This window comes from Boleophthalmus pectinirostris, unplaced genomic scaffold (assembly GCF_026225935.1).
Source record: "Boleophthalmus pectinirostris isolate CB_2022bp ecotype Guang Dong unplaced genomic scaffold, ASM2622593v1 HiC_scaffold_7, whole genome shotgun sequence".
NCBI lineage: Eukaryota > Metazoa > Chordata > Actinopteri > Gobiiformes > Gobiidae > Boleophthalmus > Boleophthalmus pectinirostris.
In genome coordinates this window covers 24,432,090-24,453,378 of record NW_026571473.1, presented here as the reverse complement: position 1 = coordinate 24,453,378, position 21,289 = coordinate 24,432,090, and the positions used below count along the sequence as shown (strand labels likewise).

The 21,289-nt window shown below is 38.0% G+C and overlaps 3 protein-coding genes across 5 annotated transcripts in view; 1 reads left to right on the top strand and 2 right to left on the bottom strand.

Annotated features, from left to right (window-relative positions):
• Positions 1-206: 206 nt before the first annotated feature.
• On the bottom strand, positions 207-7,980 carry tubgcp5 (tubulin, gamma complex associated protein 5). The gene is made up of 23 exons (XM_055165124.1): positions 7,600-7,980; positions 7,440-7,493; positions 7,170-7,278; positions 6,995-7,091; positions 6,825-6,904; positions 6,615-6,753; positions 6,428-6,545; positions 6,228-6,317; positions 5,921-6,014; positions 5,242-5,482; positions 4,647-4,849; positions 4,453-4,569; positions 3,782-4,049; positions 3,476-3,674; positions 2,959-3,147; positions 2,684-2,866; positions 2,474-2,558; positions 2,193-2,313; positions 1,955-2,106; positions 1,753-1,878; positions 1,488-1,576; positions 1,301-1,401; positions 207-757 (listed from the first exon to the last, which is right to left on the bottom strand). The coding sequence occupies exons 1-23, from the start codon at positions 7,731-7,733 to the stop codon at positions 711-713; spliced, it is 3,036 nt and encodes a 1,011-aa protein (XP_055021099.1). The 5' UTR covers positions 7,734-7,980; the 3' UTR covers positions 207-710.
• An 841-nt stretch (positions 7,981-8,821) lies between these two features.
• chst7 (carbohydrate (N-acetylglucosamine 6-O) sulfotransferase 7) lies at positions 8,822-15,860 on the top strand. Of its 3 annotated transcripts, none has more exons than XM_020918769.2 (3): positions 8,822-9,715; positions 10,477-10,952; positions 12,958-15,860. In XM_020918769.2, exons 1-2 carry the CDS (start codon positions 8,912-8,914, stop codon positions 10,939-10,941), a joined length of 1,269 nt encoding a protein of 422 aa, XP_020774428.1. In that variant the 5' UTR covers positions 8,822-8,911; the 3' UTR covers positions 10,942-10,952; positions 12,958-15,860. The 3 variants fall into 3 exon arrangements, with proteins under 3 accessions (XP_020774428.1, XP_055020989.1, XP_055020988.1); XM_055165014.1 differs by having other exon boundaries at positions 12,246-15,860; XM_055165013.1 differs by having other exon boundaries at positions 10,477-15,860.
• Positions 15,861-18,480: 2,620 nt separating this feature from the next.
• Positions 18,481-21,289, bottom strand: part of slc9a7 (solute carrier family 9 member 7) — a 28,204-nt gene continuing 25,395 nt past the window's right edge. Inside the window, exon 16 of the mRNA XM_020918748.2 lies at positions 18,481-20,330. Within this exon, the coding sequence (XP_020774407.1) occupies positions 20,064-20,330 (267 nt within the window). The 3' untranslated portion in view covers positions 18,481-20,063. The remainder of the gene's footprint in view (positions 20,331-21,289) is intronic.

Below are 21,289 nucleotides of genomic sequence, written 5' to 3'. Positions count from 1 at the left end.
CCCGACCTTGTTTAGCTTCTGAGATATGACGGGATCAGGCTTTGACAAGCCTACCGGCTGGGTGGAATCAATTTTTCTGTAAAATAATGTTAACAGGAGAGTACGCAAACTATTGCTACTTACTACTAATTAATTAATTTAATGTTAATACTTTCAAATAAAAGGCTAGATATCTTAGTAATAAATAAAAATAAAAAAAAACATACTGTACATAAACCATTGTGCAACATTTATTATGCTTCATATTTACATTTATAAACAATCATGCCATAAGCCACTTGTACTCCACATGCACTACAGGAATGCATCCAATCTAAAACCAAATCCAAGTTATCAGATGATGCGCTGGGATGACTTTATGGAAAATATATACATCTATTTAACATTTTACATGTTTACACCTTAGTTTGACATGTGGCCTGCTACTCTCATAGTCAGACCTGAAATTCTAAGCAAATGGCAAGTACAATGAACTGTCTTGCTCAACAGCAGTATGCCACATTGAAAAATGACTGAACCACCAACCTCGTCAGTAGCCACTGTGTCTTAGAAGCCTGCAATCTGTTCAGACACATATGTAGCTGTGCGGCTGTACAAGGCCGTGACTTAATGCCAGATGAGCTTTTCATATGCAAACAATGACTTCATGTTACATCATGGACAATCACAGCTGCACAAGGAGAAACAGGACACTGTACTCCACTCAGTGATCAGCATTGCTCAAATCCAGCCATCAGAGACAGGGCCAAGGACTCCACTGTTCAAGAGGGAAGAAGCAATCAGCCAGAAGTCAACAAGAACAAGAAGAAGAGGCACTTAAAACACAGTCATGGTAAACACAATATGATCACCAGCTAGAACTGTGAAAATGACCACATTGCAAATAATATTACTTAAAAGACATAACAAGAAAAAAGATAATTTACTTGTTCATTTATACATTATTAACATGTACCATCTATGTGCATCTCGTTACATCATTACAACAAATTTTGAAATGTGATATATTGTCACAGAACATATCACGATTTAACGATAATATTGAAACGTTTGTGCTGCTGAGTTACAATAAAGAAACTGTAGTAGTTAGTTCAAATGCTAGTTATTCATCCCTCTACATCTCAAATGTTAATGGACAACACAAGATTTTGAAAAGGTTTTCTGTTAATGCAACAAAATGGTACAATATACAACACAATAAATGTTGATATTTACCACAAATTATTATTTGTTTTAAGTGGTCATAATATTATGGTTTATCTATGTAAAGTAACTGTAGAAAGAGCAATGCTTTACTCACAATGAGGGAAAGATCCACGGCACACAGCTTTGTTCAGGATTGTCACCAAGAACATGTGACAGTTTTTGAAGTCAGACTCCATCTTGTCTATGGACTCAATCCTATAATATAAATTGCATATTTATACATAGTAAACACACTATAATAAAACTGAGAAAATATTCCAGAAAAACACAAGAGGCCTTACTTCCAGGCCCCAAACCCAGCTTGCCATCGGTCAGAAAAGATGAGAACAAGATTAAGGACCTTCATTATAGCTTCTTTGACAAAACTGACCTAGAAAGAAACACTGCAACTTTAGCTAACTAGCTGTGAATATACCAAAATCTTACAGTTACATTATACATTATATATCATTACATATCATGATATAAATTATATAATCATGATTTTTTTTTTAAGTAAATACATAATTTTACTTTTTAAGAAAATACATAATTCTAACACTTTACCTTCTCTCTGAGGAGACATCGGTCATGAATTGTTGCTAAATATTTATAATGGATTTTAATGAGCTGGTCCAAGTCTTTTGCTTCTTGAACTTGATGTTGAAACTCTAACCCAGTGCTGTGTAGAATCTGGTATATCAAAAAAAAACCTTAGCATTTGTCATTAATACCCAATGCTTAGTCATAAAGTGTACTAGTTTGTTACCCTGGTCATAATGTAGTTGTGGAGGCTGTTGACAAAGTGCATGAGTTTGACTCGGAGCAGACACATTCGATGGATCTGCTGATTTACGGGTTCTTTGGGCTTTATCTCCTCAGATACGGCTCCCTCCACCTTTTTAACAACTTCAGTGAAATCTGGAAATAGCAATGCAAAATGTAGAAGGTTTTTAATATAGACAATTTCACAAAAATGTAAATCTGAAAGATATTGAAAGCCTTACCACTAAATCGGAGTGTGTCTAAACTGTACTTGGCCCATTTGATTTGCAGCAGTAGCAGAAATACTTGATTATAGATCTTCTGACACTCTGAGCTGATCACAATGTCAACAGGCCATGGCACCTACACCCAAAACCAGGTCATGTTTATAAATAAGGTTCTAAACAGGTTTTCAACCATTTTAGTAGTGTTAAATAAAAACACACATAAAAGAACAAATACAATCATACAGTATCTCTTTAATTACATGTAGTATTTCAAACATGAAATTAAAAGCACTTACTTTGTAGCTTAATGTAAGAACTTCTAGATTGTTCACAGGGTGCTTCTTCCTGGCAGGATCAATAGGCTCCAAAAATACTGACAGCCTATAATATAATATAATTTTTAAAAGTTCAATAAAAAATAAAAAAAATTAAAAGTTCAATATTCACATAATAAAAGTATAGATATATTATAAAAGTACAGTCCAGTTTCGTATGAAATGCAGTACCTGCTGCTGTCCTCAGGGTAGCGCTGTCCTACTGCTTCTTGCAGTTGCACATTGAGGAAAGAGGGCTGCTGCCAGCTCTCCTTTTCCTGCACTTTGTCAAATATTGCAGTATAGAAATCATACATTGTGTCTCCTGCCTCCAGAAGGAAGTAGTTTCTCATGGCCTGGAGGTACTCCAGCAGTCTATAGTCATCAGCATAAAGGAATGCAAGCAAATGCTTTGAATAATACAGAGCCACACTGTGACTAAATGATGTGATGAAAGACAGACAGACCTGTAGTCTTTCTTCAAGGTCTTCATGAGATTCCCACAGCACTCAATATACCTCCTCTGGATGTGTGGATACAGACAGGAGCGCAGCGTCAGCTCAAACGTCTGACAAGTGACAGACTGAGATGAACGGTCTACATTAAAATCCCCTCCAGAGAATCGCTCATGAAAGTCACTCTGCTCCAGGTACAGCCTGAGTCAAAACCACAAATTTTGGGAAATCACAGTGATTCACTGAAGACTAAATGAACAAATGAGAGATGAGAGTAAAGACTGGCATTAATATTATACTATTATTTCATGTATTTATAAAATTGCATGCAAGCCTTGATTTGTAGCTAAATACATGTTAAGGGTATGCAATTGTAATATCCTTTTTTTTTTTACTTCGCTCTTTGTATACTAGAGTTCACTATACAATACAATTGCTGTCAATACTGCTGACCATAATGTAAGGGGGTAAAGTTTTCTTCTTCTAATATTCAGATCGAGGTGTAGTAAATGCTGTGATTAGTTTGAACCTGGCAAAGTTGATGGCGAGTAGTGGATCATGAACATCGTCTATCTCCAGATGTTGAGCTACAATGGACTGCATTTTGACCAGGCTTCTGTTGGTGGCCTGCTGCTCGTTCACTGTGTCCGTGGGGGTTTGCTCCTGGCTGCAGAGGCGAGACTGCACTGACTCCAAAAATAGAGTGTATAAGCTTTTCCTCTCTGCATCTGTATTGTAAAATATATACAGGTTTTCAGTATTTAACACACATGGAGTCTACGGGGGTCATTATATGCTTTAAATTAGTGTTGAATTTTGACTGAGTAAGGCTGACCTCTGGATGACCTCTCTGACTGCTCCCAGTCCTTGCCGTCCAGGTTCTTTAGCAGCTGCATGGATTTCCCAGCCATAATGATCTGCTTCAGAACTGGTTTGAGGAAGGACACCATGGTGAGGTGCCTGTTGCCAGGGCCCTGTTCACCTCCAGAGCTGCCACTGGCTGAGTCGTTCTGCTTCTCCTCGCTCTCCACGGTCTCAGAGACGCTGTATAAAGTGTAGGTAGCATACCAGAAATCCCTGTGGTTCACTGGTACGTCCTTGTGATATACAAAATATATCTATTTATTATTATTTATTATTTTAGGGTAGGCTTATAGTTTATTGAATACATATTATATACTTAGTTTTAGACATTTTAAAATTAAATAGACAATTAAACCATAGTATGTAAACACTGAAGCTGTGGGACTGTAATGCATTAGATTTATATAGCACTTTTCAAGACACCCAGAGCTCTTAAATCAAACAATTTATTGGAGTTTAAATATCACCTAAGGCCTAATAACTGCCTAAGTAATTTTTTGGACAAATTGAGCTTTCTGTCTAATTCTACTCTCCAGTTCCTGTTGCTCTGGCTCTGTCTGATCAGAAAATCTTTTGCAAAACCGTTGAAAATGACTTGGGCAAATATGCAATGAGGCTAACAAATAACTTTTTTTTTTTTTACCTCTGAATTATGAATTCTTTGGCTGGGTCAAACAGGTGTCCATGCACTATCCATTCATCTACTATCTCCAAATATGGTCGAACAGTCTCTGTCCATAGCGAGAAGAGCAGAGCTACCTACAAGCAGACAATGAAACAGGAAGTATAAGACTCTTTGTCATTTCCAGATTCGCCACAAGTAACGACAAACTCACCGCTTGTTCTGATGCTTCCCCAACGCTGTCATACTCAAGAATGGCTTTGTACAATGTGTTGAGCAGATGGGACGCCCTGACCACATTAGGGGTGTGAGGGGGCACCTCTGCCACACCTGTACAGAATACTTTATGCAATACTTTTATCTGGACCAAGTGAGGGCTGATGCGCTCCAAAACACCAGAGAGGGTGATTGTTTCATCTACAAAAGAAGACAAAGCAATCAGATATTTATGAAGTTTGACTGTAAAGAAAGATCCAGTTCCATTTGTCTCTTTCTTTCTCTTCACTTAGATTCTTTTTTTTAGTTGTGGTCTATTAAAATGGTACCCTGTAAATTCTTCTTTATATTTGTTGTTTCTTATGCAAAAAAAAAAAAAGTGTAGCTAAAGTTTACAGATTTAGATTCTCAAAAAGAGATTATTTATTCCCAAGGACAATTCATTTGCAGCCCCAGTGCAAGAAATGTGGTTGTTTTGAAGCTAAACTAACTTCCCTATTTCACTGGGTGCCACTCCTATAGAAGTAACTTGGTTTGATTTTTTAATGGCATACCCAACTAAAAAGCACAAATTAAAAGCTTCTGTTACTCACCATTACATACAATTTCTTTCTCTATGGTAGTGAGCTCCTCCTTGAAGATGGTAAAGTATTTATTGAGAGCCCACACAAAGGCCTGGTACGTTCTGAATGGAGGCTCGGATCCCTTTTTGGAGGTAGTTCCTGGGGGTCCTGGATCAGTGCTGTATCCTGTCACCTCATCTATAAACTTCTGCAGTCTGGACACTGCTTGACCATAGACAGCAATGTGTTCCAGTATAGACCGCAAGCAATTCTGTGCAACAAAGGAAAACCAAAGTAGTTACAAAATCAAAGCATGTACATTATACAAAAATAAATCATAAACAGATGTGTATATAAGTCTAGCAACAAGAGCATTGAGATGGGTCCCCGAGCATGGCACTGCAGCGCCCACTGCTCCTGAGAAGATGCCCCCAGTGGCATTAAAGGATGGGTCAAATGTAGAGGGCAAATTTCCCTAATGGGACAATAAATGAACCTTAACCTTACTTTAGATACTGTGATCAACAAAACTCTGAATTGAAGCATAAATCTTGTCAGATGTCAATGCCTATATCTCAAAATGTTACAAAACTGTAAAGTGCCTGAATCACCACTGATACTCCTTTCACACCTTGTGCTCTGTAGTGATACTTTAATACAAAAAAAATAAGGCAACATTTTCAAAGCATAAAAATGTAAATGCACTTACACTGGTCAGGTGAGTTACCACTACATTATTGCGAACAGTTACTTTTCCATCGTGGGTTTGAAAAATGAACTGCTTCTTGACTCCAGATAACAGCCTGCAATAAAATAACCAGAACTAATGTAATTAATATGACCCCTCAGTAGTTTGCTAACAAACCATTTAATTTTAAACAAAGAGGCCATAGAAAACACACAAAGATGAAAACATTATACTATTTACAAGGTAATGATGCAAGAGTAATCGATAAATCCCTTTGTCAGATTTAACAATAAACTCATTGAAAAACAATTGCATGATTATGTCATACCATAATGTCTCCCGAATTACTTGAGTTTCAGTGACAAAGGCCTTTTCTTCTGGGATATACAAAGGGTCAGTGTTGTACAAGTGCTGGTCCCTACAAAAAAGGGGAATATTCATATAATATATTTTTATCACATTTTAACCTTCTATGACCTGCAAATGGTTGGTTTCTCAAACATAAAAATTATAAAATCCTTGTCTTACCAAAAATTTAGTAGGTTGGAGTGTAGGTGCAGGCTGTGTGGAAAGCGGGAACCGTTTGGCACCCAATACGGCGTCACAATGTGCTGCTCCAGCCATATCCGAGCATCAGGTTCTCCCACTGTAATAGCACAGGTGATGATCACTGTTTAAACCAAGCGAGCTTTAAATGCCATTCCTCAAGTTGTACCTGTCCATGTAACTGGTACTGGCTTATCGTTTGCATTGTCTTGATCTTCTTGAGGCGTTCTGTCCAGTTGTATCCCAGAATCCTCTCTGCTGATTACCTGTTGGCTCTCATCCTCTTCACTTTCCTCCTCAGACCATTCCTGGAAACACTTAACATTTAGCACACCCGGAAAATATTCATCATGTTTCATTATGTTAATGCTCTACTCACTGGGGTGTCCGGATAAGGGCCAGTGTCTATGTCTTCACCCTCCATCAGGTATTTACCCCAGTCAAAGTTGTCCTTTTGTTCTGTAATTTTCACAATAATATAATTTATTAACTTGGAGCATATAAGCATTTTTAATATTTCAACTAACTGCAAGTCAAATATTTGCTCACCTGCTTCTTTTAGCCTAGGTCTCTCAGTAAAGTTGGTGTTTGAAGGCGACCCAGACAGGAAGAGCAGCAGAGACAGAATACTAAAATGTACATCTGTCTGTACAAAAAAAATAACGTTATGCATTATGCTTGCTAGGACAATACTGATGCACAATGCAAAATTATAAACACATACCTTGGTTTCATCTGTATTGGGTAATGGAGAATTTAGGAACTCCTCTGTCAGTTTCATCCAACTTTGCGCTTTACTCACATCTGAGTGAACCATGAGCTTTTCATGGATGCTACAAATAAATAAAAAGGGGGTCTAAGCAAGAACCCAATATGTATATATGCAGACTTGTACAGCGCATGAAATATTACTAACTGTGCTATAATAGCAATGCCTCAATACAATACAGATTTAAAGAAGCTATAATATATTAATATTTACAAATATGTTTACCCATTAATGCTACGCTGCACTTTGTGGCTATCCACGTCCAGAAAGCGATGGAACCTGTCAAAACATTGTTGTTATTATTATTATTAGCATGTTATTGCTCTGGTACTTTTAGCAGCTAACTTGCTAGCAACAAGCTTGCGTCAAAAAAATATGAACTTACTTGAAATTGGACCATGCAAATTTAAGTGCAAGTTGAAAATTCTGGTCTTCCTCATTTTCTATCCCAGTCATGTGCGAAATCAGCTTTTTGGTTTCCTTCTCTGTCTCTTTCTCAAACGTGCTCCAGTGTGCCATAGTGATGCTGTTGATGGAGGCTACCGCTACTACTGAGGACTTTACGTTTAGCTACATTTGATTACGTTGTTGTCAGTCATCATTTAGCGTAAGAGTGTACGGGGATATCAGAATCTGGAAGAAAAAAATTATCACTTAAAAACCACTACATCTCGATATCTTCATGTTTTTGCATTGCCGCGCTACATGTACAAGACAACAACAGTGCGCATGCGTGTTTGTACAGAGATGGTTTTGTGGAGGAGATCACAAACTACAAATCTTAAAGTAGCTTATGATAAAAACCTGAGGATGCAAAAATACGAATACAATTAACACAGTTCATGGTCTCGATATATTTATTTTAACCGATAAGTTAGTTTTGCCCGAGAGTGAGAGAGCTTGGCGCGATATTTATGCATGTTACGTGCCACCACGCTGCCACTTAGGGTGGCAATTTCGGACATCCTGTGTGGCCTACTCAAAATAAAGCCCTTTGCATTTAACCACTGTAGAACGGGCCTTATTGTGAAAAGATGGACAAATCCACAGACTCAAACTGCGCAGACAACAGGCTGTCCAGTCCAATCTTAATTTTTCTTTGGTTCCTGGATTTGAGTATGGTACTTTGCAAATTTAGGCCTTATCAACTTACACAATATATTGTATAAATTACTTATAATATTTGCAAAAATGTATCAGAATACAGGAACTGAGGCGTCTTGTTCAAAAGGGAACTAGATAAGTAATAAAATAATATAGCCTATATTTTCCCATAATTTTCACGCTTCGTCCCACTTAAACAAGAGGCACTGCCCTACATTTGGTTGGTTTCCATCTGTCACCGTAAGCAAAGCCAGCTTGCTTTCCTCTAAGGTCCCTCCTTGATTAAAAAAAACAAAATAAACTTTCCGTGAAATGTCTACAAAAGCTACGCCTAAAAAAAATCATTATTGGACCACTTTCCATAATTATACCCAAATCCCCTCAGTGTTTATCAAGACTTAGAAGAAACAGCGAGGATTTTGCACTGGGGCGTGGTCTGTTCCCCTCACCCCCCCTTCTCACCCCCCTCCTCCCACGCCACACGCACGGAGCGGAGCCCTCTGCCTCGAGCATAACTTTGGAGAGCCTCTAACACAGCGGACCGTTGCCTCCGGAGAAGCAGCCACAGCCTTGGCCCCTCACGGCGAGAGGAGATGAAGAGGAGGGTGCACAAGAAATATTTGATACTGATTCTCGCGTACTCGGGTTTACTTCTGCTTGTGCCGTACGTGCTCGACTACCGGGACAAATCTGTTGAACACGGCAGACACGGACTGCCGCAGCAACAGTCGAGATGCCCGGATTTGGCGAACACTGTGGCGATGCTGTGGGATAATAACGGAGTGAACGGGAGCGACGCATCATCCACGGAGCCCTCGGGGAACCGGAGCCAGTCTCGTATACACATCTACCTCCATGCCACCTGGAGAACTGGTTCGTCTTTTCTGGGGGAGCTTTTCAACCAGCACCCCGATGTTTTCTACCTGTACGAGCCAATGTGGCACATCTGGCAAGCTTTGTACCCAGGGGACGCGGGGAGCCTTCAGGGCGCAGTAAGGGACATGTTGAACGCTTTGTATCGTTGCGATTTCTCCGTGCTGAAACTTTATGCAGGGACCCAAAACATAAGCACATCTTTTATATTTGGGTGGAAAATGAACAAAGTGATCTGCTCAGAGCCGCTCTGTGACGCACACAAGAGGCACGAGGTTGGGTTGGTGAGACAAGATCTGTGCGCAAAGTGCCAAAAGAAGGACATTCGGGAGCTGGAGAAGGAGTGCAAGAAGTACCCGGTGATGGTTATCAAAGGCGTGCGCGTCCTGGACCTTAGCACCCTGGTGCCTTTGGTAAAAGACCCCGCGATAAATCTCCAGATCGTGCAGCTCTTCAGGGATCCACGAGCCGTCCACAACTCCCGGCTCAAGTCCAAGCAGGCCCTGGTGAAAGAGAGCATCCAGGTGGACCTTTATTCTGTTTTGGGTGGCCTGAAATGGGATTAAAAAATACAGAGAGATGGAATCCTGTTATTCTGTTTTGACCATATAAAACATTGAAAATGTTTAGAGGTTTGTCTAAAGTGCCTCAGTGCAAGAAAATATTAGCATTAATTGTTGAAGGAATGTGAAGATGGGCACATTGCATGACAATAGGGAGTGAATGCTAAAGTTGAGGGGGGTTACACCTATAGTCTATAGGCTACAACTGGTTTACGACTGTTAAAGACACTTGCAAATTTTACCCCATGTGCCTTCATGACATTCAGTGACCCTGTCCTCTTCCACTGTACAAGGTGTAGTGTTTCAAGTATCAGTTATTCTATATAAATCCTTCCTGGACATACAAGAAGAACATAATGGTGATTTCAAATTTTTATATACCCACCACTCCTAAAGTGAGCAGGCTCAACTCAAAAGTCTTGATTTAGTTTATTGAATTGTTATTTCTTACTTGGTGGAGCATAGAGGTTTGAGTAAAGACAACTAATTCATGACAACTATCTGTCTATAATATAATAAGATAAAGCATACATCCTCTCAGATTTCTCAGAAGTTTATTATATGTGAATAATTATCTTAGTCGCAGTACATGACATGAATAATTACCATAATAAGCATAAATGTGGAAATATATTAAACTGCAATTGAATTTATTGTCTTGTTTTTGTAATTGATAAGAAATGTGATACAACTACATTATTGTTGAACTTCTTATTTTACAGGTGCTGAGGAGTAAGAAGCAAAATGACAAGTACAAGCGTCTTCTGGTACCAAACAGGGTAAATCGTGCAGAAAGCTACGTGTCCAGCGCTATGGAGCTCATATGCGATAACTGGCTCAATGACATGTTCCTGGTCACGAACTCTCCTCAGTGGCTTAAGCGGAACTACATTAAAATCCGCTACGAAGACCTGGTCATGTACCCGATGGAAGAGCTTCAAAGATTGTATCGTTTCTCCAACCTGTCCACCAATGCAGCTCTAGATAAGTTTGCTCTGAATATGACACATGGACAGGGGTATTCCTCAGACAGGCCGTTCTTGATTTCTTCGAGGGACGCAAAAGAGGCCATTTTTGCATGGAGAGAGAGGCTGAACACTGAGCAGATCAGTCAGGTGGAGGCATTCTGTAGTGAAGTGATGAGGCACCTAGGCTATCAAAAGCACAGCACGGACAAGAAGACGTGAGCTGTCATCAGGTATGAATACGTTTTTCTTCTTCCTACTCCTTTTCGAGAAATGTGCTTTTCTGTTGTTTACAGTGTATATGTAGTATACATGATTATTGTTTCTCTCTTGGCACAGACTCAAAATAAAAATGAATGAATGAATATATCATTGTTTAATTTTAATCATTTGTATTTTGGAGTAGCTCTGGTATGGTCTATATTTATCAACAGAGCAATCAGAAAGTAGGGAAAAAAATAGTTTGTCTTAAAAAGTGGACTCCTAAATCTACTGAATGATTGTAATTACTTTTTATTTTAAGAAATTAAGAAAATATGAAGTTCCGTTTTGAAAGTTCTTGTATCAGCAGGATGTTTGTGGTTACACCATGTGTCTTGGTTTTGTGCTGCTCTGAGCTTGATCTACTGACCTTTGCCTCTTGACCTGGATCATTTTAAATATACAAGCGCCATCTGCAAAGCATTACACTCAACATCAGTTCACATACCAGACTATGTGTAATTTTGACTCCTAAAATATCTACGAAGGAAAGAAACTTACTTTTACAGTGTGCAAAAACATACCAGCCCCATGTACTTCTTCAGCATCTGGAGCCTGCATTGCACACTGGAATTTGCTCATGGTATGGTAGCCCTTCAGGGACAAGCTGCTGTTACCATATAAGTTAACAACGAGTAACCAAGAGTTAATCCTAGAATATGTCACAAATTTTATCTGGCCATAGTTATGCAGTTGTTCGTGAAATGTTTGCAGTATACAGATATTGAATTATTTCTTATTTTATGTCAGCATGCTGTCCCCTGGAGCTAAAAAATTTATTGCTTTTATATCGTTCAGGACAGGTTAAAAAAATTCAACTTTTGACATGCATGACTATGGATGAGACCTTATTTTGTAGTGCTTTATGTTTCTTTCAGGCTTTTTGGTACAAATGCAAAACCTTTTTTTTTTTTTATAAATATTTAAGTTATTATCATTATCTAGAACAACAAACAGATTCATGTTCATGAATTCAATACAATAAGGACCTACCAGGCTTTAAAACAATTTTCCTCACATATTTATCCACATTTATCTTTTTTTTTTTTTTTTCTGTGTACTTTTTCCGCCACCAACCTGGTACCTTTCTACAGTATCCAACCCTGCTTTGTAGTTACTGTTAGGCAACATTGCTTTGCAGTGTTAAAACCTTGTGTTTTTAAGTGTAATACTGAACTAAACCAGGGAATCAATCAGGCATTATTGAAAATACTACAGCTTTTTTCTGTTTTGGATAATGGTAACATTTATACATTTTTGTGCAGTCATGAGGGTTGGAGAGAAATCAGAAGTCAAGAATATCTGTCCTCTGTAAAGCCTGAGTGATCTGAACTTTAATAGAGGGTGCATTGTGCTCCTCTTGGACGACTGAGAAGGGGGTCGTTGTCAACAGCAGTCCGTGATGGGATAAACCCGGCAGCCTGACACCACCAGCAGTGCCTGGAGGGGCCGGGGCAGCAAGACACAAAATAATTTTTCATTTTGTTTTATATAAGGCAGTTTACTCACATCTTAGGGTTGTCAAAAAAAATCAAGAGGGAATAAATAGTAGTATACAGAATATTAATTGCAACTATATGAGTTAAAATAAAACTGGAATTAATAGGTATTATTGAGTAATACAGTAACAGTTTAGTGGGAGGGGGATGTTTTATAGACTAATCACTAATTACATCTTACAGCTTCTTTTGTAATTAAATGAAGTTTTATTTAATAGTTGACCTTATATTGACAATATTTTTAAGTAGATTATTTATCATGTGATGTTTGTGTTTCACCTACCGCTGATACAAATCATCCAATCTAATAGTCCTGTCTCATTTATGTTTGATTGTTAATCCAGTTCATTGTCTCTGTTGTCTATATGTTTGATTTAGCCTTATTGCTCAGAGCTTTACTGTAATGCTCTGATGCTCTCCTTTTATCCATATATTGTACATTATTATTAATACCATTATCTTTCTCTCTTCTTGACAGGGGCACACCACTACAAAAGGCATGGACACAAGTTCATTTCTTCAGTGTTAAACTTTATTGGACAATAATGTGGCTGGTATAACAGTGGATATAGGGTTTGCTTTGTGCCACTGCTTTGGTCCTGCCTCTGTCCTTCTGTCCTTTTAGTAGCACTAATCCCTTTTTAAATCCGTGTGGTTGAGTCCAGGAAAAACCTGGTATGGATTTTCCAGAAAACAACCCGGACAACTTATCCGTCCAAAATGGAGCAACTGTGGTACTAGGACTGAATTCACTTATTACATTACATTACAATATGTACTTTTTAATATGGAAATAGCAAATCTACAAACTCCTATTGTGAAGTGATTATAGTGACTACATTGGTGGCTTTTACATCAGATGCCCTTCCTAAGGTAACCAGTTTATTTAGGCTTGGGACTGAAGCCTGTTGCAGATGATGCTCAGTGGCTGGATTAAACTATTACAACTCTCTTAAAATTGGTCCCATTCCTCCTACCACAGTTCATCTGCCTCCTAATGTGCAGTGCTTTGCATAGCATTTTAATGCTAGAGGAGTGCCAAGTGTCCCTCAGTAGTCAAAGTTTCTCCAAACATAGTCAATTAAGGATAACAAACTATTATCTTTGCTTCTTCAGCTATTATGTGCATGTAAAAGTATTCAGTAAATGCTAAATCAAAGTTAAAAGTTACATAAAATAGTCTCAGCAGAAATCGATGGGAAAACTGCGCAGTTTATCCAGGTTTGGGACCAGTTCTATAAGTACAATAGCTCAGTTACAGTTACAGTACAGTGTTTGAACAAAGTACAAGAGTCTCTTTGGAGGAACTGCATTGTTTGGAAGCACACCACCGGCCTCTGAGGAATCCAGACAGCTGCGGCACCCCGCTGACAGAACCCTCACGTGGGTGTGAAGTGTCCAACAAAAAGCTGCTCCTGTCCTCCAAGACTTTATAGACTGTGAAACTTTTTTTTTTTTATTATTAACGTCATGTAATATGTTTTTTTTTTTAATTATTTAATGATATGCTGTGAATGTGAATCCCTCCGGTGTATGAAGTGTTGTGGAGGGGTCTCCCAGCATCAATGCATTCAACTTTAGAAGTTGGCTCAGTAATGGTTTGGAAACCCAATGTGGGTCTCATGTAAAAAAAAAAAGAAAAAAAAAAAGAAATAACTTTTAGACTATTTAAACTGACTTTAATAAATGAGTTGGAAACAAACTGCAGTGTATTTTTCTTATCATTGATGTTTGCACAGTAAAAGCCACATTTAATTGAATACACCAAGACCAAATCCCTTTAGAAATTGTGTGTATAGTGGTCCATGGCATAAATGAGAAAAGAAAAACATATATTTATTCAACTTAAGACTCTATTTGTTCTTCAGTAACTGGTTTGTGACTCCCTGCAACTGTGGGCATTTGGTGGGGAATACCCGAATTAACTACAGCATGTTAAAAAGAATTACGCCTACCATTTATCATCACCCACATAAATGCATAAACATAAATGTGTTTTGTTTTTTTTTGGTATTCAGTGCATTATAGACCTCATGTCCTCCCAGTTACCAGTGTGCATTACCTATTGGGTGAGGTGGTGATATAAAGGTGGCCATGCAGAACCCATTCTTTTGAGTTCCGACACTGTGCTATTTTTGTTTTATTCTGCATATTTTGCTCATATATATGTGAAGTGTGAAGTAATTGGAGTTGGATTAGTACAGTACATCATAAAAACCAAACCACAGTCACAGAGAGCATTGAAATGGTGTTACGGATTGAAACTAAACCACAGTGGGATGTTGATTTGGTTATAGCTTTGAAAGATTTTACTGCTCGTGCTGACATGCAGAATGGTGCAGAGACAGGTGCACAAACTAAAATAACACTTCAGGCTCAAGTTTCTCAGGTACAACAAAAGCATGTAAATATAGTGAAGGACACAGTGAATAACCTTGGCTTGAGGTGAAGTGCCAAGGCTCTGTCCAAGTCAATTATCTTATTTTCATTTATAAAAATAGACTCCTTGGAAAGTTACACTACATCAGAAGACCAATTCAGATGCCATAGAAACAAACACATCAACTACACCAATTTTTGCCTCTCTAAAGCCATAATAAATTCAAATGCTGTCTTACAGGGCATCTGACTGAACACTCAAAAAAGAAAAAAAACATATTACATAAAAAAAAAAAAAAAAAAAAAAAATGATTAGACTTATGCTATCAATAAATGTTACTCAGTCATTTTACCTTTTGCATCCAACATCTTTTCTACCAGCCACATATTGGGTTTGGTGTAACTATTTTAAGTGCCTTGCTCAAGGACAAAGTAACATGCATGGGTCAAAGATGTAAAATTGGCTTTCTAAATACATTACAGCCACCACTCCACATGTCTTGTATTTTTTAAACTTTCCTCTATCGTTTCAGTTCATTAAATGTGTGCATGAGCCATAAACTGTCAGCAGAACTCACATCTTAATGTATTACATAACACAGAAGGGTCAAATAACTTTTTATATCATAGGCAATCCATGGGTTCTCACAGAATGTTTTGAGCAAAACAAATGATGACGAAACTTCAGAACCTGTCCAACTGCAATGGCTTGTTCAGATGAAAGATTAAAAAAACAAAAACAAAGTTGCGTTACTTTCCATGGGAGCTTCACTGACATTCATTATAACCCACAGTCTGTTACATAACTACATGCAGTTCCCCTTTCAAATGCCCACAGTAGCATATAGCTCTGTTCCTCCTGCTGTGAAGAAACCAGATTATTCCAACAGTGTCTGGGTCTGAACAACATCAGAAAATGCAGAATAGAAAGTGCATGAGAGAAATGTGTTGCTTGAATAACTGGAAATATGTTGTATTGAAATAATGCATATTAAAATGTTATATCCCAAATGTGTGTAATTTAATCCAAAGAGAGCTGTCTTTGGGTCACATTGATGCTTGAGAAATTTTTTTTTATACTTTGACTATATAACTTGAAGTTGTAATTGATCTTGTGTGTCAAAATGGTTTATTTAAACATTGTAAGATATCTGTAAGAATGTTTTAGTTATTCTAGCCTGAGTTTCTAGTTTTGGATACTGGACATGTGACCTGTGTGTTGCCAGTAAAACATAAAGCAGTAGGTGTTGGGTGTGTTGTGGCAGGACAAAAAGAGCAGCCTGTAGCTCTGTGGTCAGTGGACTGTGGATTGGTTCAGATGTCTAGACTTGGGTCAAACTTACCACTGTTTCAGAGAGTGAGAAAAATGTGTGGAGAGAGAAAATGATTGGACCATTTGTCATATGCATTTGAGCCTGTTTAATGCATATCATTTCATAAGGCCTTAAAAAAATGTACAAGGTTCATACATCTTTTACGGGAATCACAATTAAATGTTATGGTTATATCTTACCCAAAACGACAATGCTGTATTTGAACTACTTTATCATGACTGATGAAATTAAAAAAGATTATCTCAATACCACCATTTTAGTGAGTGGAATATAGGCAAAACAATATAGACAAAAGAACAATTTGTCCTCAATTAGCATATGTTATGATACATTTCCAGTCTTCAGAAGTGGTAAAAGAAAAGAAGATGTGAATGGCTGAATCGTGAGAGTGAAGCCAGTAATTAACATATTACACACACGTTCTGAGTATTAGAGGAATATTTTGTTCTACTACCAGTTAAACTATAGATCCATTACATCACCATTGGACACATGAAACTTTTAGGGCTTGATTTTGTCACATGTAGTGCTTTTTCCTCTGCCCCCCTTACACTTCTGTATTCTACCTGCAGTGCTGCAGATTAAACCTGTGAAGACTCTGCAGCCCGATCTTGTGAGACGTCAGCAGAGGGAGGCTCACGCTGAGAATCATATCAAAAGGATTTGAGTCGAACTTAAACCAATTATTAAACTGCTGCATGGCCGTAACGGGAACTGGGTGACAGGTGAAGCCACCCTGAAATACAAGATTTGATATGGCAAATAAGAACTGCTCAATATACTGTATTCCAAAAGTATTATTATATCTGGGAACACAGTGAGAAGAAGTAAAATGTATTGATCCTGTGTGTTCATATGGGGATCTGATGGTCTTAGTCCTGGTTTAGTCTTAGTTTAGACTTGGACCCTTGCAGCTATGTTTGGACACCCTGGTTTAAGATTTCCTTTTGCAACTGTGAATTTGAAGTCTTGTATCTTGTAAAACTCAATCAAACAACTGTCTGTCCCCACAAGCAATTTCACAGTTTTCCACAGCTTTCTCTGTAATCTATGCTTAAGATAATTCAAAAATAGTAAATCACATAGCTATGATGTTTTAATTCGAAATAAACTTGGTATGATATCTGTGCAGAGGTCATTTTGGTTCAGATAAGATCTTATCACATTTTTGTAATGAAAGTATAAATTGAAATACCTATAACACAAAACAAAATAATAGTTTTTCAGAAGGAGCAGACAGAACACATAAAGTAAAATACAAAATAAGTGAATAATGCTATTGCATTTTCAAAGTAATTGTAAACATATAGGCTATACTAGTATGTTTTCTCTATTACTAAGCAGTCCTGCACATTTGACCTTAACAGAGAACAGTGCTAACACTGCAGCAGTAAATTTAAAGACATATTGTTCAAATCTGAGCCCCAATATGTTCCCAGTAAGTGTTATTGGACACTCAGGAAGTAGACTGGTCATGTTTCTTGTAATCAAAGCCTATAGAGGATTGTATGGGGCCTTTCTCTCTGTTCACTGACTGCTCAATGTAAAAGTCAGGATTATTGTAGCAGTACAAAGACACAGTCACACTAAGTGGCCTTTAACCCAAGCATCTGCATCTTAATCCAGAGAAACCTTAGAAAAGTCAAGCAGAGATACAGGCAAGCTACACTGATCAAGTATAACATTATCATGACTGAGAGGTGGAGTGAATACCACAGATCAGTGGGTATATTAGGGGAAAAGTGAGCATTTGAGCAACATGAGCATCTAACTGAGTCAAATCATCTCAGAAACTGTAACTTGTGTGGAGTGTTTCTGGTCTGCGGTGAACAGTATCAGTTTAAAATGGTTCACAGAAAAAACAGCTACAATCTTGGTTGATGGTGGTTTTGATAGAAGATAATCAGAAAAATCCATCATGATTTGTTGCATGAGCAGAGTGCATATGAGGCAGCTGACCTTGTTATGTTGCCTGATTAGTGTATTGCTCTTTCAATGTCCAAAACAAGAATAAGTCAAGGCTGAAGTTCATTAATTGGTTGTTTAAAAATTCTAAATCGTGATGTTGGCATCAATTATGGAGAAATATGACCCTCCAACTTTTGCCATGCTTGTGTACCAACGTGCTAAACATCCATATCCAATCCAATATCCAAAATAATATATTAAAAAGTAAACAAAACAGTGGTGGATTAGATCAGGCCAACAGAAATTACTCAGAAATGAGTATTACAATGGAGTCCCACTCTCTACAGTATTTTGTTTCATAAGAACAATCCAAAAATTGCTATGTTTGGCCAAAGCATTTTATTGGTGACAAGGTCTAGTATGTTTTTCTTCCAACCACATTTTAAAAATCATCAGAAAAACAAGTAATACTACCTGCTCTCAGTTAAACATAACAGGCCTCTAGAATGCATAGAAACAGCAATTGCAAATATCATTGATTTTTTTTTACTATCTGGTGGACAGCGCTTGTGTTAAATACAATCCTGAAGAGGCTATTAATATACCAATATTTCATGGTTCTTTAATCTCATGACATGAATGACAAATCAGAAGAGCCCCATGAGGCAGCATTCTCCATAAAAGCACACGACACTGCTTGGATGTAACAGACGCCCAAAAGGACACAATGAAAGACGAGACAGACATACAGTTTGTAACAGTCTGATGCAGCAGGGACAAAGCAGTGCATTGTGGTCATTTGCATGCTCAAGTATCCCCCTGCTATTTCATCCATGACAGTAAGTCTGCTGTGTCAAAGAGGCCAGAAGAATCTTAACCACAAGGGTGTTTTTATTTGATACAGAGATAAGCTACATTTAATTTCAAATAAATGTAGCAGTGCGATGCCTCTTCAGGGCACAAGAGATTATTTTAAAGACTTATTACTGGCAATGGTGAAAAAAATACTTACATTTTAGTACTGGTGCAAATAATTTTTCATCGTGTACTGTTAATTATGACTCAAAAAAGATGCATTTTTAAGTGTGTAGAATAAGAATGCACGATTTAGAATACAGATTCATGATTTCTTTTTTTTCCAATAGTAGACTGAACACATACAATTCAAATGTGCAAAATTCTTCTCACCAGAGAATTTGCATATTAAGTTCCCATAGTCCTGGACTGGAACTGTTTTAGCCAAGCCTAGATCAGTTTTGTCCAGGTTTAGTGCACACTTCTTTTACGAGAAATAGACAGACCATACCTTCAGGTAAACAAACTTCTTCACATCATCTTTTCCCCATAGACCTGGTTTTGTCTATGCAAAATCCAGTTTTAATCACAGTTTACAAGTTTCGGCTACTCTTTTAGTTTACAAGGAGGGTCCCAAATGTGTTTCCTTCCTATTACTACCCATTCAAACAACAAATGTGCAAACTCACGTAAGATGAGTTCATTCCCTCTAATTGTCACGGTTTAGTCCCAACTCAAATGTGGTGTATTAAGACTTCATTTGTTCTTCACTTTATTTTTATTTTTTAATACTTTATTTTAGCCTTTCACATGGGGTGTCTTAAGTGACCCATTCATTAGAGAGTTTGTTCTGGTCCTATTTTTAAGGAAGTGAACCAGGTCTGAGTCTAGGTCCTGGTTGGATTTTGAGCCAGATCCTAGTTGTCTTGCGTGGGGAAAAGTAGTCTAATATTTACCTTTCAAGCACCAGACACATTTCCTGTATCCTTGGGCAAGACATTTTAGCAATTAGTTGTGTTATTTTGAATGGAATTAGTGTCTAGAAAGGTGCTACATAAGACTGATGCATTTGGTTCAGTTCAGCAGTCCTTCACTTTTTGGCTCTTTAGGTTTCCTTCAGAACTTGGACCAGTTCTTAGTTTAGATCATGGGTTGGCTGTGGGTCAGATCATAGCTGGTCTTGAGTGGGGAAAACCAGTCTAGTCCCTCGGCTCAGTAACTCCTGGTCTCTGGAGTCCAGGTCTCTCTCCAGTGCTTCCTCTGAGGTGCTGCCACTCCTCTTTCCGTTCACACTCCAGTTTGTCGCCCCAGCGTCAGAGTCCTCCCTTGCACTGGACGTCCCATTAGCTGTGAGGGAGGTGTCTCCGAACATAAAGGTCAGGTCCTGGTCGTTACGGATGAGGTCAGAGTCTGGGTCTCTCAGCTGATCATCATCCTGGAAAAACATTGACAACATGAAGGGGTGGGGGGAAGAGGGAATCAGTGTCATTGTGATCCTCCTAACAATAAAATCTTTCTCTAACAATTAACAAATTATAGTTTTGGCAAAATTGTTGTAGAAATACTACTTTTATTCAAAAGTGTCCTGAAAAGACTTATGCTACTGCATCATAAAAAATTCATTACAGGTTGAAATAAAGCAAAGCCACTGTCTGTCTACTCTTTAAAAGTGCTGCTGCATATAAATGCATTTAGACAGAGGGGCTTGCTGTCTGATATATTACACCAGTATGTAATATACTACACCCCTTATGGAAGCAGCCAGACTCAAATTCCTTCTTGTTGCATGCTGTTTTTGTGTCCATGGGCAAGACTCTCACATTACCAGTGTGTTTATATAATTATATGTTGGAGAAGGCTGAAGATGTCAAGCCCATTTTAATGTCCTTGCACTGACTCCCGGGCTCTTATTGTATTGATTTTAAAATCCTTTTATGCAGATCATTCTTTGCTGCTCCTGCACCTTAGACAGGCTTGTGTCTAGTGTGTTTTCTGTCTATGTTTTTGCAATCTCTGTATATTTTATTGCCCTTTATTATAATTGTTGTGTACTGCACATGGTCTTTTGGACTTTTAAATTGGATGTCACTGATAAATCTTGGCTTAGGATAATAATGAATCCTACCCACTGCAGAGGGTAACAGAAGAATGCATGGATATGGCAACTATAAGACATCATCCAAAGTGGGTTGAAATATTAAAACTTCCAACCCAAAAAAACTCTTATTCCTCATATTTCGGTGGTTGACTATGTTACGGTATTGTAGCCCACTGTAACAGTACATAAAAGGCAATTCAAATGAGGAACTACAACAAGAATGTATGCATTATTCGATCAGCTTGACTCTTGTCCACATGTGTCTGTGACGTAGACAAATGACATCATACTAAGGT

Coding starts and splice junctions, on each gene's coding strand:
- tubgcp5 (XM_055165124.1), bottom strand. CDS start 7,733: ATGGCACACTGGAGCACGTTTGAGAAAGAGACAGAGAAGGAAACCAAA. Junction 2,107..2,192: donor AGACACACTCCGATTTAGTG/GTAAGGCTTTCA, acceptor TGCTATTTCCAG/ATTTCACTGAAGTTGTTAAA. Junction 1,402..1,487: donor GCTGGGTTTGGGGCCTGGAA/GTAAGGCCTCTT, acceptor TTTATATTATAG/GATTGAGTCCATAGACAAGA.
- chst7 (XM_020918769.2), top strand. CDS start 8,912: ATGAAGAGGAGGGTGCACAAGAAATATTTGATACTGATTCTCGCGTAC. Junction 9,716..10,476: donor TGGTGAAAGAGAGCATCCAG/GTGGACCTTTAT, acceptor CTTATTTTACAG/GTGCTGAGGAGTAAGAAGCA.